The 17186-nt window shown below is 37.1% G+C and overlaps 1 protein-coding gene across 2 annotated transcripts in view; it reads left to right on the forward strand.

Moving 5' to 3' along the window:
- Positions 1 to 14912, forward strand: part of LOC126475087 (nucleoporin Nup188) — a 273311-nt gene extending 258399 nt beyond the window's left edge. For both annotated transcript variants that reach the window (XM_050102653.1, XM_050102655.1), the window contains exons 25-26: positions 10524 to 10742; positions 14004 to 14912. In XM_050102653.1, the coding sequence (XP_049958610.1) occupies positions 10524 to 10742; positions 14004 to 14651 (867 nt within the window). In that variant the 3' untranslated portion in view covers positions 14652 to 14912. The remainder of the gene's footprint in view (positions 1 to 10523; positions 10743 to 14003) is intronic.
- The last annotated feature ends 2274 nt before the right edge of the window (positions 14913 to 17186 follow it).

Genomic DNA, 17186 nt, shown 5'->3' on the forward strand with positions numbered 1-17186 from the left:
CTTTAGTACAGGTATATTTTACTTTTTTTGTTCTGTCTTCTGTTGACCAGTGTTGCTTTTCTATTCATTTTTAATCTTTATTTCCTGGCATTAGTACTTGCTTGCCATACCTGGAAAAGAAAATTACACACAGCATTGAAATGTATTGAGAATGCTTTATTAATCAGTTAATAAATCCATCCAGCAGGCTAGGAGAGTTTTTATGCTGGAAAGAGATAAGCAGTTGTTAGCATCCTACTAAGACAAGGACAGGATGTCATTTGGTTCCGGTGAGATGGATACATAGGAAGTATGGGCAAAGTTTAAAACTAGTAGTAAGTCATGCTCTGGATGAGTATATGCTGTGTAACTGGATGAAGTGCAAAACAGACACACCATGCTTTAATAACAAAATTTGAAAAAATTCTGAGAAAACAAAGATTTCAAAAAGAATTTTCACTCTACAGTGGAGTGTGTGCCATTTTGAAGCTTGGCAGATTAAAACTGTGTGCCAGACTGGGACTTGAACCTGAGACCTTTGCCCATCACGGACGAGTGCTCAGCGAACTGAGCTATCCGAGCATGACCCACCATCACTGCTTTACTTCTACTGGTGCTTAATTTCTTTTCTTCCAAAACTCACGTAATTCCTCTTGCAACCTTGCAGGCCTTCACTTCTTTTTCCAGGAGTGCTAGTTCCTGAATGTTGCAGGACGACTTCTGTGAATATGGAAGGTAGGAGATGAAGTACTGGTGGAAGTAAAGCTGTGAGGCCAGGTAACTCAGTTGGTGGAGCAATTGCCCATTAAAGGCAACTTCCTAGGTTTGAGTTCCAGTCTGGCACACAGTTTTAATGTGCCAGGAAGTTTCAGAATACAGATTGAGTAAAGGACATTTTAACACCAAACTTGCTGTTTGTTTACTGGCTGACTAGTTTTGAGCTTTGCCCATTGTCACAAGCCATGTATTTGTATTTAAGATGTGGTTAGTGTGGACTGTAGTAAATGTCATCACATGTATCACATCTTCATAATCCAGCATGCTGTGATCCTAGCGACAGTGATATTTTATATGTAATGGAGAATTTGTTCTTATTGGATTACATTGTGTCTCATGCTGTCTTATTTATTGTAGGTGTTGTAGTAACTTTGACAGAAACTAGTCAACCAGTAAGTAAACAGCAACTTTGATGTTAAATTTCTTTTCTTCGATATCTGAAAACTACGAGACATGATATACTGAAAACATTTAAAATGGATATTGTTTCACTCTCATTAAAAAAAAAATACAGAAATGTTGACATGCAAAAGTTACTAAAATTTGATGCATCTACAAAAATATTGATGTGCAAAGCATTCACCTACTTCCCCCATCATACATTAGCAAAAGATCTTGTTTAGAATCATAGAAAACTCAGATCTTACATAAAATTGCTAAGCTAGTTAAAGGCATGTGTTCAGTCACTTCAAGATAAGTGTGGTGTGGCAATAAAAGGTAGCAAAATGAAAGCTGACGTTTTAAATTATGCACTCGAAGAAATCATTCAAGCAGGAGGATCGTACAGACTTACGATAGTTTAACATCCCAGAAATGCCACATGGATGACATAGAAATGAGTGTCTCTGGCTATGAAAAAGCAGCTGAAAGGATTGAAAATAAACAAGTCCCCATGTCCGAAATCCCAATTAGGTTTTATAGAAAGTAGTCTTTGGCATTGACCCGCTTAGTCATTGGCATCGACCCCCTACTTAGCTTGCACTTATCAAGAATGTTGTGGCCAATAGAAAGTCTCAAGCAATTAGAAAGAAGCACACGTGGAATGTTTCCCTCTATTTTATATATATAATAGAGGCCTTTGAATATGTCTGCTTATGTCTATATGTGTGGATGGATGTGTGTGTGTGTGTGTGTGTGTGTGTGTGTGTGTGTGTGTGTGTGTGTGTGTGTGTGTGTGTGTGCGCGCGCGCGCACACGAGAGTGTATACCCGCCCTTTTTTCCCCTTAAGGTAAGTCTTTCCGTTCCCGGGATTGGAATGACTCCTTACCCTCTCCCTTAAAACCTGCATCCTTTCGTCTTTCCCTCTCCTTCCCTCTTTTTTGATGACCTGATGAAGCAACCGTTGGTTGCGAAAGCTAGAATTTTGTGTGTTTGTTTGTGTGTCTATCAGCGTGCCAGCGCTTTCGTTTGGTGAAGCACACTGGACTCGCATTTGGGAGGACATTGGTTCAATCCCATGTTTGGCCATCCTGATTTAGGTTTTCCATGATTTTCCTTAAATCACTTCAGGCAAAAGCTGGGGTGGTTCCTGTGAAAGGGCACAGCTGACTTCCTTCTTCCCCATCCTTCCCTAATCTGATGAGACCAATGACCTCACTGTTTGGTCTCCTCCCCTAAATCAGCCCCCCTCCCCCTCCACACACACACACACACACACACACACACACACACACACACCCATATATATAAGAAGAGTACAAGAACTGAGGCACACAATTACAGATCAAAATCCTTAACATAGGTTTGCTGCAGAATTCTTGAGTGTATTCTAAATTGTTGCAGAATTCTTGAGCATATTCTAAATAATAATATAATAAATTTTCTTGAACAAGAAAATTTGTTTCCATATGTCAACGCAGGTTTAGAAAACATCTCTCGTGCAAACCACAACTTGCTCTTTTCTCACGTGATATCCTGGGACATGGCCTGAAGAGCAGCAGGCAAATTCCCTATTCCTAGATTTCTGGAAAGCATTTGACACAGTACCCTGCTGCATACTGTTAACAATGATATGAGCATATGAAATAGTTTCTCAGATATGCGAGTGGCTCAAAGACTTTTGAAGTAATAGAACCCAGTTCATTATTTCGGAATGTTGTATTTATCAGGGGCAAGGATATCGTCAGTCGTGTCCCAGGGAAGTTTGATAGGACCAATCTTGTTCTCTGTATACATAAACAATCTTACAGATGGGGTGACCAGCAGTCTGTAACTATTTGTTGATGATGCTGTGGTGTACTGGAAAGTGTCATCTCTAAGTGGCTGTAGGAAGACATATGAGGGTGGTTTGGTACGTCTGGTAAATAGCAAGAAAAGGCATTTGTTTCATAAACAACTCATTGTACTTTTCTACGTAGTCTCTTTTGAGAGATATACACTTGGTGTAGCGATATTCCAGCTTTTTCATCCCATTGGAAGAATAGGTTTTGTCAGACGCTGTAAAATACTCATTGACTGAGACTATCAGTTTCTCATTTGATAAAAATTTCTTCTCAGCAAGACAAATTTTCAAGTTAGGGGCTAAGTCTGGTGAATAGGGTGGATGAGAAGCTAATTCAAATCCCAATTCATGCACTTTCGCCATTGTCAACGCTGATGTGCGGGGTGGTGAATTATCCTGGTGAAAGAGAATTTTTTTGCGTGCTAAGCTTGGTCTTTTATCAGCCAACGCAAGTTTCAAATAGTCCAATAAAGAAGCATAATAGGGTCCTGTTATGGTTCTGCCTTTTTCCAAGTTATCTATGAGAATTATTCCTCAGGAATCCCAAAAAACAGTGGCCTTCAACCTACGAGTTGACAAACTGTTCTTTCTGAAATTTAGACAGCATTGTCCATGGAGCACAGCGAATTGATGCTATACTTCGGGTAAAATAACAGTCAAGATTGCAATTACATTTGTTTGTTATGACCGATTGCAGCTTATGTTAAAGCCATTCTCATATTTTATGGGCTCCCTCTGGCTGGTGCTGGTAGCTCCTCAGTTTTTCATGTGATACCATGATCGTACACTCAACCTTGAGTGTACGATGGTGGTATTATGTGCAAAACTGAGGAACTGCCAGCACCAGCCATAGGGGGCCAAAAAAAGAAATCTGAGGATGGCTGTAATATAAGCTGAAACTGGTCATAATAAACAAACGTTATTGTGATCTCAGCTGTTGGTTTACACAAAATGGGCGTTGCCTTCTGTGGTGTGCTATCATCAGTCTTTGTCCATTGTTTTGATTGCTGTTTTGACCCTGGTGTATAAAGATGTTTCATCAACAGTCACAGATCGGCACAAAAATTTCTATGAGTCGCATTGAAATATTGCCAAATATTGTGATGAAATATCCTGCTGGATGCACTTTTGGTTGACTATGAGCAGTCACGGAACCCATCTCTCACACAGTTTCTTCATAGCCAATTCTCCATGCAGTATATTATGTCCCTGCTTAGTTGAGATGCCTACAGTCTCAGCAATCTCACGAATTTTTATTTGGTTGTCTTGCTTTACCACATAAAGGCATTTTGTTAATGGTTTCCTTTGTGGTGACCTCATTTGGACAGCCGGAGCATATTTCATCTTCAATGCTTCTCTGACCACATTTACATTCATTAATCCAAAAGAAAATGGTCTTCAGTGATGCTACAGAGTCCACATGAACTTCATCCAGTTCTGTTTTGATTTGAATGGCAGTCCAGCCCTTCAAATGAAAATGTTTAATAACAGCACAAAACTTGGTTTTCAGTCCCAGTCAACACACTGAACAATTCAGATGGCTGTTGGTAATGAACTGTACATTGTTGAAATTCTTTATGAGATTCTTGGAACAATCCAGCAAACCAACCATGAAGGTGCAACAAAAATGTTGCATTCTTTCATGGAAATTTGCCAGGCTTATCAAACCATCATCGTAGGATGATTTGGACATAACTTCCATTTGGTATGATGAATGGCAGCTTGCACTACATGTGGGGAAAATGTAAATGAATGCAGATTTGTAAAGTTCAAATACAGTGTTGCTTGGCCCAGTCACATCTGTTAAACATCAAAGTTTAACATTACAAGGCAATGTAAAATGAAACTAGCAGCTAATGGAAGATGAATAGTCAGCTTCTGCTTATTGGAAAACTTCTAGAATAGTGTAGCTCATCTGTAAAGGAGACTACATACAAAACTCTTTTTATAACCCATTCTTGAGTACTACTTATATGTTTGGAATTCTCACCAGGTTGAGTTAAAGGAAGACATTGAAGTAACTCAGAGGTAGGCTGCTAGATTTGTTACCACCAAGTATGATCAGCACAAGAGTGTTATAGAAATTCTTCTTTAACTCAAATGAGTGGTTTTATTTTTGTGAAACACTGCTGAGAAAACTTAAAGAACTGTCATTTGTGGATGACTGAGATAACATGCTGCCACCAAGACATAAGGACCTAAGAAACAAAGTAGAGAAATCGGGGATCTTCTGGAAGCATATAGGCGGTCATTTCTCCCATGCTCCGTTTGTGAGTGCAACAAGAAAGGGAATGATAAGGAGTTGTACAAGGTACACTCTGTCATGAATCTTATGTTGGGTTATGGAGTATATATGTGGGTGTAGTTTGTGTGTATTGTCCTTTGATGGCCATTTTCATGCTGTTTTAGTAATTAACATGGCATTCTGCTGAATTTGAAATGAAATGATATTTTGTATTATCTCATAGCAGTATGAGTAAATCAGTTGTGCCAAAGGAGGTCATATCTGTCATTTAACTAGGGTAGTGGGAAAGTCAGAATTTGGAGATTAGTTAGGCACAGAGACTCCACACCACTAAAACTATTCTCAGCAGTGTTCATATCTTTAAACTGGGAAAAGAAAATTTGCAAAATACAGTTGCTCCATTTTATTTTAAATTCTTGAAGTAATATGGGCCATATTTGGTACTACTACAATTTATGCTGTTAAGAGGTTGAATTACTCGTGTTCTATTGGCAAAAGAAATTGTGTTGTATGAAGATCGAATTTCTAACTTTAAAGGCACTAGACTTGTGTGAAAGGAAATTGGAGAGTATGAGGAAGTATTTTGATTAGTAAAAGGGGGGGGGGGGGCAGTGGAGAAACGAGGAAGGGCTAAAATCTTTAGATTTTTGTAAAAGGAATGAGCTAGTAACACTAATTTGGAAGAAGGGAAGTAAAAGGGTTATATGGTTACAGCTAAGATTTGTTGAGTAAAAAAGTGTTGCACTACATTTTATATGACCAGGACACAAAGAGAACAGTCACAGAATCAATGTACTACCTTCTAAAGCCTTATATGGTGATCACTGTTTTTAACGGTGACAATCAGAGGGACTAAAGAGCAATAGGGGGAAGAAAGACGGGGAAGAAGATAAACCTGTGGAAGCTGAAAGAAGGGAAATGTAAAGAATAATTTCAGAAAATAATAAAGAGCAACTGTCGAGAGATGAAATGCAGTCAGTAGAGGAGAAAATGGAGAAGGTCAGGTATGGTGACGGTGGAAACAACATGTACAGAATAATCAGTGTTGATAAAAGGTGAAAAGAAGCATGCTGGTGGAATGTTACAGTAAGAGATGAAATTACAAAGAAAAATGAATCAATCTGTATATTGTTTCAGGAAAGAACAGGGGAAGCAAGGAAGGAATACATTGAGAAGAAGTAGGTGATGATGAGAGTTGTAGCATGAGAGAGGAGGAAATTGGTGAAATAGTGGACAAATATGGTGGAAGAGGGCACTGAAGGGAGTAGAAAGTCCTCTATGGAATGGTGAAGACTAGGAAGAGAGGCATGATGGAAAATGTTAGACTGATAAATAAGGAAGGGAAGGAAGATGTGAATGTACAGAAAAGCAAGGAGACATGGAAGGAATATTTTGAAATGTTTCTAAACCACAATGGAAATGTGAAAGAGAAAAATCAGGAGCGAGGGGATGTAGAGGATTTTAAGAAGGACTTCACCTGAACATAAGTGGAGGAAGTGATAAAAACCATGAAAGTAGGAAAAGCATCCGGATTGGATGAAGTAAGTATGGCGATGGTGAGAGTAGTCGGCATTGTTAGAGTGCAGCGGCTCTTTCAGATCATGGGAACAGTACAGAGAGAAAGGAAGACATCAGATGACTGAAAGAATGAAAATATGGTGCCATAGTTGCAGGAAACTACATCAAAATTATAGAGGAGATTGTTAGCACAGCGACTATTGTTTTAGTTTCCATTGACACAACACCAGAGAAAAATGCACGAACAGTGCAGCCATCAAAAACTCTGCACACAGGAGTGGCACCATACTGTCTTTTCAAGTAAGTCCTCGTTCTGGGCATACAATCATTATAGACATATCCATGTGTGGAGGCTCCTAGGAGAATAAACATTGTCAGATAGCTTTTGTCATAGTTATCCAGTCCCAGCGTCTGATGTGATGGTATGAGATGCCATTGATTATATGACTTGATCTCTTCTGGTTAGCATAGCTTGTAATTTGGACAGTAACCATTACATTTTTGACATGTTAAGGCTGATGACTGTGCCCTATCTTTGAGGACTCCGTGATGTTACCTTTCAGTAGGGTAATGCAGGACCACGTGTTGAAGACCACCTGTAGTCTTTGTTGTTCTGACCTACCTAAATACTGAGGCTATTGGACTGTTGCAAAGAGTCTGGCTTGCCACTACTTGCCAGACACTGTGATTGATGAACTCCAGTATTGAGCTGAAACAAGGAATGATGTATGTGTGTCTGTTATTCAAGCTTAGTTCAATTCTGTGCTCATCCAGATTAAAACTGTTGTTCTTGCTAGAGATGACATCTCATAGGAGGAGGTCCCCAGTGTTGGGATTGACATTTTGAAGCCACCTGTATGGTGATGTAGGTTCAGGTCGCAGGTATCACACCCTGCAGCCATTCACCCTGGTGGACCCTTCTTCGTGAGTGACTGACGTGAAGAAATTTTGGAATTTTGTGTGATCATCTGTAGCTTTAAAAAATGATGTGTTATACAGATTGGTTCCGTAGCATAATGGTTATGGTACATACGTCACATGTAAAAGGTTGTGGGTTCAAATCTCATTGGGTGCTTTATTTTTAAATATTCATCCAAATTTCTTTGATCATTATTTTTATTCAATTCATCGGTTTAAATGTAATTTTTCTTATTTTTTTCACATAATTTTAATCACCATATTAACTTTTTCAGTTGCTCTCATTTTTTCTTCTTATCATTCTTTTTTCTATTCACGGTCTATGTGCATATGAATTTTATTATTTTTATTTATCTATCATAACATTTTAAACATTTGAAACTGCCTATCTACCAGTTAACAAACAAAAAATGAAATAATCTACTTATATTGACCGAGCAGTGGTGTCAAAATGTATGATTAAAATGATTGGCAGATGAATAGAAACACAAAATTACATTTAAGCCAGTTAATTGAATAATAATAATAATTATTATTATTATTATTATTATTGTTATTATTATTATTATTATTATCATTTCTTTCTTTTCTCAGACGTTATGTCTGGTCAAAAATGTAAAGTGACGCAGACCTTGATCAAGCGTGACTTCCTTTTAACTGTACGGTATACGTTATATTGCATTTAGGAATTTTCGGGTAATTGAACATGTATCAATAATTACGGATTTCTGTAGTTGTATATATAAGTTTGGATGTAGCTGTATTGCATTGATGTACTGGTGGATATTGTGTGGTATGACTCCTGTAGTTGATAGTATAATTGGTATAATGTCAACTTTATCCTGATGCCACATGTCCTTGGCTTCCTCAGCCAGTTGGATGTATTTTTCAATTTTTTCTCCTGTTTTCTTTTGTATATTTGTTGTATTGGGTATGGATATTTCGATTAGTTGTGTTAATTTCTTCTTTTTATTGGTGAGTATGATGTCAGGTTCGTTATGTGATGTTGTTTTATCTGTTATAATGGTTCTGTTCCAGTATAATTTGTATTCATCATTCTCCAGTACATTTTGTGGTGCATACTTGTATGTGTGAACGTGTTGTTTTATAAGTTTATGTTGTATGGCAAGTTGTTGATGTATTATTTTTGCTACATTGTCATGTCTTCTGGGGTATTCTGTATTTGCTAGTATTGTACACCTGCTTGTGATGTGATCTACTGTTTCTATTTGTTGTTTGCAAAGTCTGCATTTATCTGTTGTGGTATTGCGATCTTTAATAATATGCTTACTGTTACATCTGGTGTTTATTGTTTGATCCTGTATTGCAATCATGAATTCTTCCGTCTCACTGTATATATTGCCTTTTCTTAGCCATGTGTTGGATGCGTCTTGATCGATGTGTGGCTGTGTTAGATGATACGGGTGCTTGCCATGTAGTGTTTTCTTTTTCCAATTTACTTTCTTCGTATCTGTTGATGTTATGTGATCTAGAGGGTTGTAGAAATGGTTATGAAATTGCAGTGGTGTAACCGATGTATTTATATGAGTGATTGCTTTGTGTATTTTGCTAGTTTCTGCTCGTTCTATAAAGAATTTTCTTAAATTGTCTACCTGTCCATAATGTAGGTTTTTTTATGTCGACAAATCCCCTTCCTCCTTCCTTTCTGCTTAATGTGAATCTTTCTGTTGCTGAATGTATGTGATGTATTCTATATTTGTGGCATTGTGATCGTGTAAGTGTATTGAGTGCTTCTAGGTCTGTGTTACTCCATTTCACTACTCCAAATGAGTAGGTCAATATTGGTATAGCGTAAGTATTTATAGCTTTTATCTTGTTTCTTGCTGTCAATTCTGTTTTCAGTATTTTTGTTAGTCTTTCTCTATATTTTTCTTTTAGTTCTTCTTTAATATTTTACTATTATTATTATTATTATTATTATTATTATTATTATTATTTTTATTATTATTATTTTTATTATTATTTTCCGCCCTCCCCCTCGATTACTCACTAACAAAGGACACTAGGGTGAATGGCTGCAGGGTGTAATACCTGTGAGCTTAACCTACCTCATCGTATAAATAGTCTCAAAAAGTTTGTGCCACTGGTGGGGACTGCTCCTTGTCAGTGTACAAATTTTTGCACCCTGGATAACCTCAAATCAGCTACAAGTTTAATAATGTATTGTTCCTACAGTACCATATATGGACAAAAAATGAAATTGCGTTATTTATTATGCTTCCTTATGTCACTATTTTAATGGCCAGATGTGTATTATTGTGCGACTCAGATTCATATTTTAATATGTGTATTAAACTAATGAAAACACCCCCTCCTTTCCACATACTGTTTACTCTTTTTAAATTTTCACATGAACTTATATATTCACTAATGTGCAAAGGATTCGGAAGCTTTTTTTGTATTGTAACACAAAGAAGACATAGGGTACTCTAGTATATATAAAACATAAAAGAAAGCACTTCGTCCTCAGGCCACAAGTGCCCCATTGGGGCCATCTGACCACCATGTCATCCTCATGTTGATAGGAGGAGCGTGTGGTCAGCACACCACTCTCCCGGTCATTATGATGGTTTTCTTTGACTGGTGCCACTATTATTCGGTCGGGTAGCTCCTCAGTTGGCATCATGAGGCTGAGTGCACCTTGAAAAATGGCAACAGCACATGGTCACCCATCCAAGTGCTGGCCATGCGTCTAACTTCAGTGATCTGACAGGAACCAGTGTATCCACTGCGGCGACGCCGTTGCCACTCTAGTATATACCTTTAATTTATTGTAGGAAACTTCACAGCAACTAGATGATGTTACTCACTCCTCATAACCGGCTCATTGCTGAATGTTCTAGGGTAGTCGAACAGGACAGTCCACTCCAAGCACATCTGTGCGGTATAGCACAGTATCATCTGGTCTGAGTACAGTGTGGGTGTCAACACTTAATAAACAAAAGTGCACTGTGCTATTGGAGTTATGCCTTGAACTTGTTATCACTCAGGGGCTCCTTCATTCAGCAGAGCTCCCACAGATTAAGAGAGAGATGTTCCACAGAAACTTGAGCATGGAAATGGTGAGTAATAATTTAAGAGAACTAATTTACATTTTTTCCCCGAGAACAGATGATTTTGAACTAGTTATATGCAATCATTTTCTTAAAATGTAATTATTTTATCCATTTTTTAAAGTTGTTTACCTTCCACATAAGTAATTAAAAATGTGTTGCAAGTTTTCAATAACAGAAGTAGGTTATTTGTTGGATAGAGAATATCCATGTTAGGGTTTTGTGTCAACAAAAATAATCAATTTTTGAAAATGTAATGTAATTGTATAGATAAAAAATCCACTCACCAAGCTGCAGCAGGAGTAAACTTACCAAAGAGTAAAGAAATGTGTAAGCTTTCAGAGCCAGTGGCTCCTCCCTCTGGCAGAAGGATTGATGAGGAAGAAAGAGGGATGAAGGAAAATGACTGGCAAGGTTTAGAAAATGGGGAGAGTTCAGAAAAGTTGTCCAGAACCCCAGTTCTGGAGAGCTTTACCCACCCTGTAGAACGCCATATCAGGGGAGAGTTACCTGTGCAGTAAGTGTCCCCCAACCTGGGATTCAGGACGACTTTTCTTAACTTTCCCCATTTCATAAACCTTGCCGGTCCATTCCTTCATCCCTGTACCTTCCTCTTCAACCGTTGCGAGAAGAAGGAGCCATTGACTCTGAAGTCTTACACATTTCTTTAACCTTTGTGCATGTTTTCTCCTGCCTGTTATAGTTTTTGTTATTTTAAATGGGAAAATTACGTTTAAGTGCTTATACTTTGCTGTCTTGGTTAAAATCAGTAATCTGATCATTTTATCCAATACCTGTCACAGTACCATTTTATTTGGACTTCCAAGGGTTTCTTGTCATGTAAGACATGAAATAACAAATAGGGGCTGTAGAGGAGTATGTTTAATAATGAGCAAGAAAACAGGAATGCAGTTAAGTGTCTATGAACAATGTAGTGACTGGGTTATCACATTCAGGATTGATGCTAAGCCAACACCAACCACAGTAATACGAGTTTATAAGTCAACTAACTCTACATAAGATTGAAAGAATATTCTGATAATTCAGGGAGACAAACATTTAATTTTGGTGGACTGCTGAAGTTCGATAGTAGGAGAAGGCAGAAGACAAAATATAGTAGAACATGGACTGAGAGAAAGGAATGAAAGGGAAAGCCACCTAATGGAAGTTGCAGAGAAAACTTGCTAGCATATTGTTACAGGAGCAGATTTGAACACTGACCATAATTTTTTGGTTATGAAATGCTGATTAAAACTGAAGAAATTGCAGAAAGATAGGAAATTAAGGAGATGGGGCCTGGTTAAACTGAAAGAACCAAAGAATGTTGGGAGTTCCATAGGAAGCATTTGGGGAGCAAATGACTCAAAAGAGCAAATAAATACAATAGAAGACGAAGGGGCAGGTTTGATAGATGACAAAGTTAAGAAATGGGATAGGCAGTGCAAACCAGCCATAGCTAGAGGAAAAATCCAAAGCTGTATAAGCATATATAATAACGGACAAGATAGATGCCTAGAGAGAGAGAGAGAGAGAGAGAGAGAGAGAGAGAGAGAGAGAGAGAGAGAGAGGAGGAGGAGGAGGAGAAGGAGAGAATCGCCTGTAAAGAGCCTGAATGACAAGCAAACACTAAGCAAAACAGGAAAGCTTGAAGGCAATGTCATGGAAAAGGACGTAGATGAAGATGACATCAGAGAAATGATAGTATGAGAAGAATCTGACAGTGCACAGTAAGACCTAAGTCGAAACAAGGCTCTTGATGTAATAGAAATTCCATCAGAATTATTACCATTGGGCCTATGGCCTTTGATTTTACCTCTTCCCATTTCCTGTGCCCTTGTTTCCCATAAGCCCTATATAAAAAGTATATGACAATATTTTAATTTGTCTGATTAACCATTTGATAACATGAGATATATGTCATTGACATATTTGATACCATTTCATGATGTGCAGAATGCATATTACTTAAGTTTTTTATTTCATAATGATTAATGAAACTCTTTGTGGATTAATTATCACATCTGAAGATGGCAATAAATTGCCAAAATGGATAATGTGAATTTGTATTAATCAGAGAATCCTGACATAATAAATCATCATGTAAACATTTATAAGGTTGCATGTTTCCATTTCACGGTATGCCAGTTCTTAAACCACAAAGAGATTTTGTAATAAATTTGAAATTATTTGCTGTAAAATTGTTCAGTTTCCTTTCAAATATAAATCTTAGGTGTTTTGATTCTTACTGAAGATTTGAAACATATTTTGTAAGAGAGTACTGGATGAGGGGTATAGAATTTTTTAGGGAATTGATGAATTTTATTTTTAAATAAAAGGAGGGGGGGAGGGGGGTGCTAGCAGAATTACCACAAGAGTAGCAGCTGTAGAGGATAAGCCCAGGGGTAGACTTTGGGACAATGTTTTTTTATCAAAACAACATGGCATTAATCAGCATTGTTGTCACAGGAGAATTTACCAGATATTGTGAAAGGGCTAACATCTAAACATCGGTGTTCTACAGCTTTCTCAGCTACCAATGACTTCAGTGATTAGCTCATATCAAAGGTACAAATTTTATGAAAATGCTTGAGGCCTTTCATGTGGAGAACTTTCTGTTACTGTACTGTCTGCTGGAAGACTCACCTTCATGTTAGACATTCTTCTAAGAAAAAGGTTAAGCTGTGACATCATCCCTAGTCATTTTTGGGAACATAATGAGACAAAATGTATGGCTGCTGGTTATATGAAATATAATGGAAGCAACGGAAGAGAAAATGAACCATACGGTGAAGAGAGCAAGCTGCTCTCAAAGTGCTTTGCAATTTTATCTGTCTGAATGCGCAGTATATTGCCATATTCATTGATCTTGTTAGCTATACACACTGTGATGTACCATCATGACTTGAAACAAACATACTTATTTCTGTGTAATGTATCACAGTTCCATGCACACCATTTTGGGAATTAAATTATTGGCAAATGGATTATCATCATTATTGTTTATGTGATACTATCAATATTTCCAATAGTTATGCTATTAGTGATAGACTCAAAGCAAAAAAGTTCTGTTAACCTAGATTCTGTTCTTATTAATTAAATTCTTTCTACATTAAGATAAAGTAATTGTTGTGTCTGTAATAAGGAAAATAATGAAATAAAAAAGAAGTGTGTTCTTTAGTTTATCATGGAGTTATGAAATGTAGTCACTGTATTCAGTTTATTTGTATCCTGATGATCAAGAATTTTAATTTCTTTTCTTCCATTTTTCAGACGCTTTTTCTGGATTACACTAAACGATTTGCAAGGGAAACTTCTGTTAGTAAGTCTGACACTACAGGTAATGTGGAATCTGTTCCTAGAAGTCTTGCTCGAGGTTTTGATGTTGATCAAATTGCAGCAGCAATGGTTCCTCTGAAGCGTAGTCTTAGTGATCCAAATAGGACCTTACGTCGATCTTTAAATGCAGAGAGTCCAAAGACTAAAGAGGAGGAAAGTGTGCAAAAGAACTTACCTCACAATTTTCCTGGCAGAAATATTGGATCACCATTAAAGTCACCAGGATCACCATCACCATTTCGCAGAGTTTTGACAGACACACCATATTTTCGTCAAGATCGTGAACATGCACAATTGCCATCAGATGGAGATCGTACCTTTCTGCAGTGCAACGAACAACAGTCCACAAATGTTCCAGTTATGTCTACTCCAGGAAAGTCACTAAGCACTGAGTTACAAAAAATGTTTGAAAAGTTGATAAAACCACAGACTGCAAAAGTTATTAAGGAGTCTCAGTTGCCGACTCTCTATGAAGACATTTCTCCTACTCGTGCAAGAACGCAGCTGATTAATTTTAAAGAATGTTCAAGTGAGAATTATTGTCAGTTGATGGCATATATTATTAACAGCATTTTTAGTTAAACTGTTGTGAAGCACATTTTTGTGAATGTTGGAAAACATAGGTGAGTGAATTTCTTGTCCATTTGTCCCAGTCTTCTGTGTGTGATGTATTACTGACTGTCATTATTTGAAAGTGATACCAGTACTGAACTGAATTTGTACTGCTACACCCAAGAGAATGATAAATGTCTGCCTGTAATGTGATTTTATTGAAAACATTTTGTACAAAAAAAAAAAAACATTTTTTATAAAATAAAAAAGATTTGGTTTATCTATGGTAAAGTGCACTAGCGATAGAAAAATGCAGTACTTCCTAACTGTATTCCTCTTTAATGGGAGTGATTTCTTTGCATGTGTCTTATGATCACTGTGCTCATTCCTGTAAGTGACAACAAAAATAATTTCTTATAATATATTTAGTTAACTTTGTTTATGTGAAGAAGATTTAGGATTACAAAGAAACTACTATAAAATAATTGTAGCTGAAGAGTTAATTTCAACAGGTTTACAGTTTATACCATTTCTGGAATAAAAGTTCCAAAGAAAAACATACAGTACACTCCAAAGGGTGTTATGCAAGTTAATGACATAAAAGTGATGCTCTCTATTGGAATATGTATTATTACAATGTGGGTTTTATGAACAGTTTTAAATGTACCCAGTCACCCATCTTTACCACAGTACTGTTTGAAAGTATTAGCAGTAAGCTGCAAGAAAAATGTAATGGAACTTCATCCATACCACAACTCTAGTGAACACAATGTGCTACTAAAAAGTTCATCATACTCTGACATTATATGACACAGCATATGTTTGATTGTCATGATTTCTAGATGCAGAATGAAATTTTCACTCTGTAGTGGAGTGTGCACTGATATGAATCTTTGTGACAGATTAAAACTGTGTGCCGGACCAAGACTCGAAATCAGGACATTTGCCATTCACGGGCAAGTGCTCTGCTGACTGAGCTACCCAGTCATCACTCACAACTCGTCGTCACAGTTTTACTTCTGCCTGTACCTTGCCTGTGAAAGGCAAAGGTTCCTAGTTCAAGTCTTGGTCTGGCACACAGTTTTAACTTGCCTGGAAGTTTTGTGATTTCGGTTGTTTTATGTACTGTATGTTTATTTTTTTAAGATAGCACATGTGGATGCAGCATGAAGAAGAATAGTCTTACAACTTGACACAGCCCAACTAGCATATTATAGACTGTTTAAAATTAGTTGTGACTTTTGACAGATCAGTACAGAGTACGGGAGGGAAGTGTAGTTGCCAGCATGTACTGGGCATGTCAGCAGGTGACAATAATGCCAGGTCTACTCAATGCAGAACCTGTCAAACACACTTAACTGTATGAACAGCAAGCCGTGCGAGCCAGCTGATCTGCAGTCTTTATCAAATGATTTTAGAGAAACTATTCAACAGTAAACTCAGATTCTCAAACATCTTATTGCTTAATTCATCAGCTTCATGGTGAATTGCCTATCATTTTGGTAATGGTCATAGCTATTGTGATATTCCAAATTTAGGTAAACTACTGCAAGAAATTCTTATAGTTTGCAATGAAAAATAGGGGTCACTAAAAATTTTCATTTGATTCCTGTTAGGTCATATATTGCTGTGTATGAAATGTAGATAACATTTTGAACTATTCTTTAAAATTGGAAGGATATCACTACCTGCCTTCAATATCAAGAAAATGGAATGTATGTAAAGCATTCCATTGCAAATGCATGTACCAGTGAAAATGTCAGAATGAAACATTCAAAAATTTCATGTATCTCATAAACAATCTGAGGTAACAAATTAGTAAATGGTAGCACACAAAGAGGAGAGTATTTTGGCCATGTGATTAATATGTGAAACTTCCATATCTACTGTGATTTTCAAGCAACAATAGATTTTTTTCAACGAAAGAATGTAATTTTTAAGGACATAAGTGGCTGGTAAAACAAGAATTGCTGCGAGTTTTGTAACATTATAAGAGGAGAAGCTATATGTTTATTTTTATACTGAGACTGGACTTTTTCATATATGGACCTGTCTTCCCCTCAGTTGCTGGTTTAATAATACAATGTTCCAGGATTCTGTCGCAATTTCAATTGCATAAGGATGTTGTTGAGATGACTATTTGTAAACTCTGCTATATTTTGGCAAAAGAAGTAGATTTTAACATGGCAACAAGAGAAGCTACGTGTTACTCATAACTCATCAGAATCCTTTATGAATCTATGCTCCACAACAACCATCTTGTTATGGTTGACAACACAGAAACAGGGCTCTGGTGTAACATTTGCAATGGCTTCTTTTTCAGCCTCACAGAATATAAATTTCTTGTTATTTTTCACCACATTACTTTTCATCTAAGTCCATGTATTCTCAGTCAGATTTAAATGAGCATGATATTCCTTTAGGGTCAACCTGGTACCTTGAACTTTTTATCTTGTACAGCACTACTAGTTCCATTAACTCCATCTTATAATGTTAGGTTCAACTTTATCCAATGGAACATTTCTTTGTACCCAAAGCAAAATATCTGCTTTCCTCCACTGCATT

Source organism: Schistocerca serialis, chromosome 4, assembly GCF_023864345.2.
Source record: "Schistocerca serialis cubense isolate TAMUIC-IGC-003099 chromosome 4, iqSchSeri2.2, whole genome shotgun sequence".
Lineage (NCBI taxonomy): Eukaryota > Metazoa > Arthropoda > Insecta > Orthoptera > Acrididae > Schistocerca > Schistocerca serialis.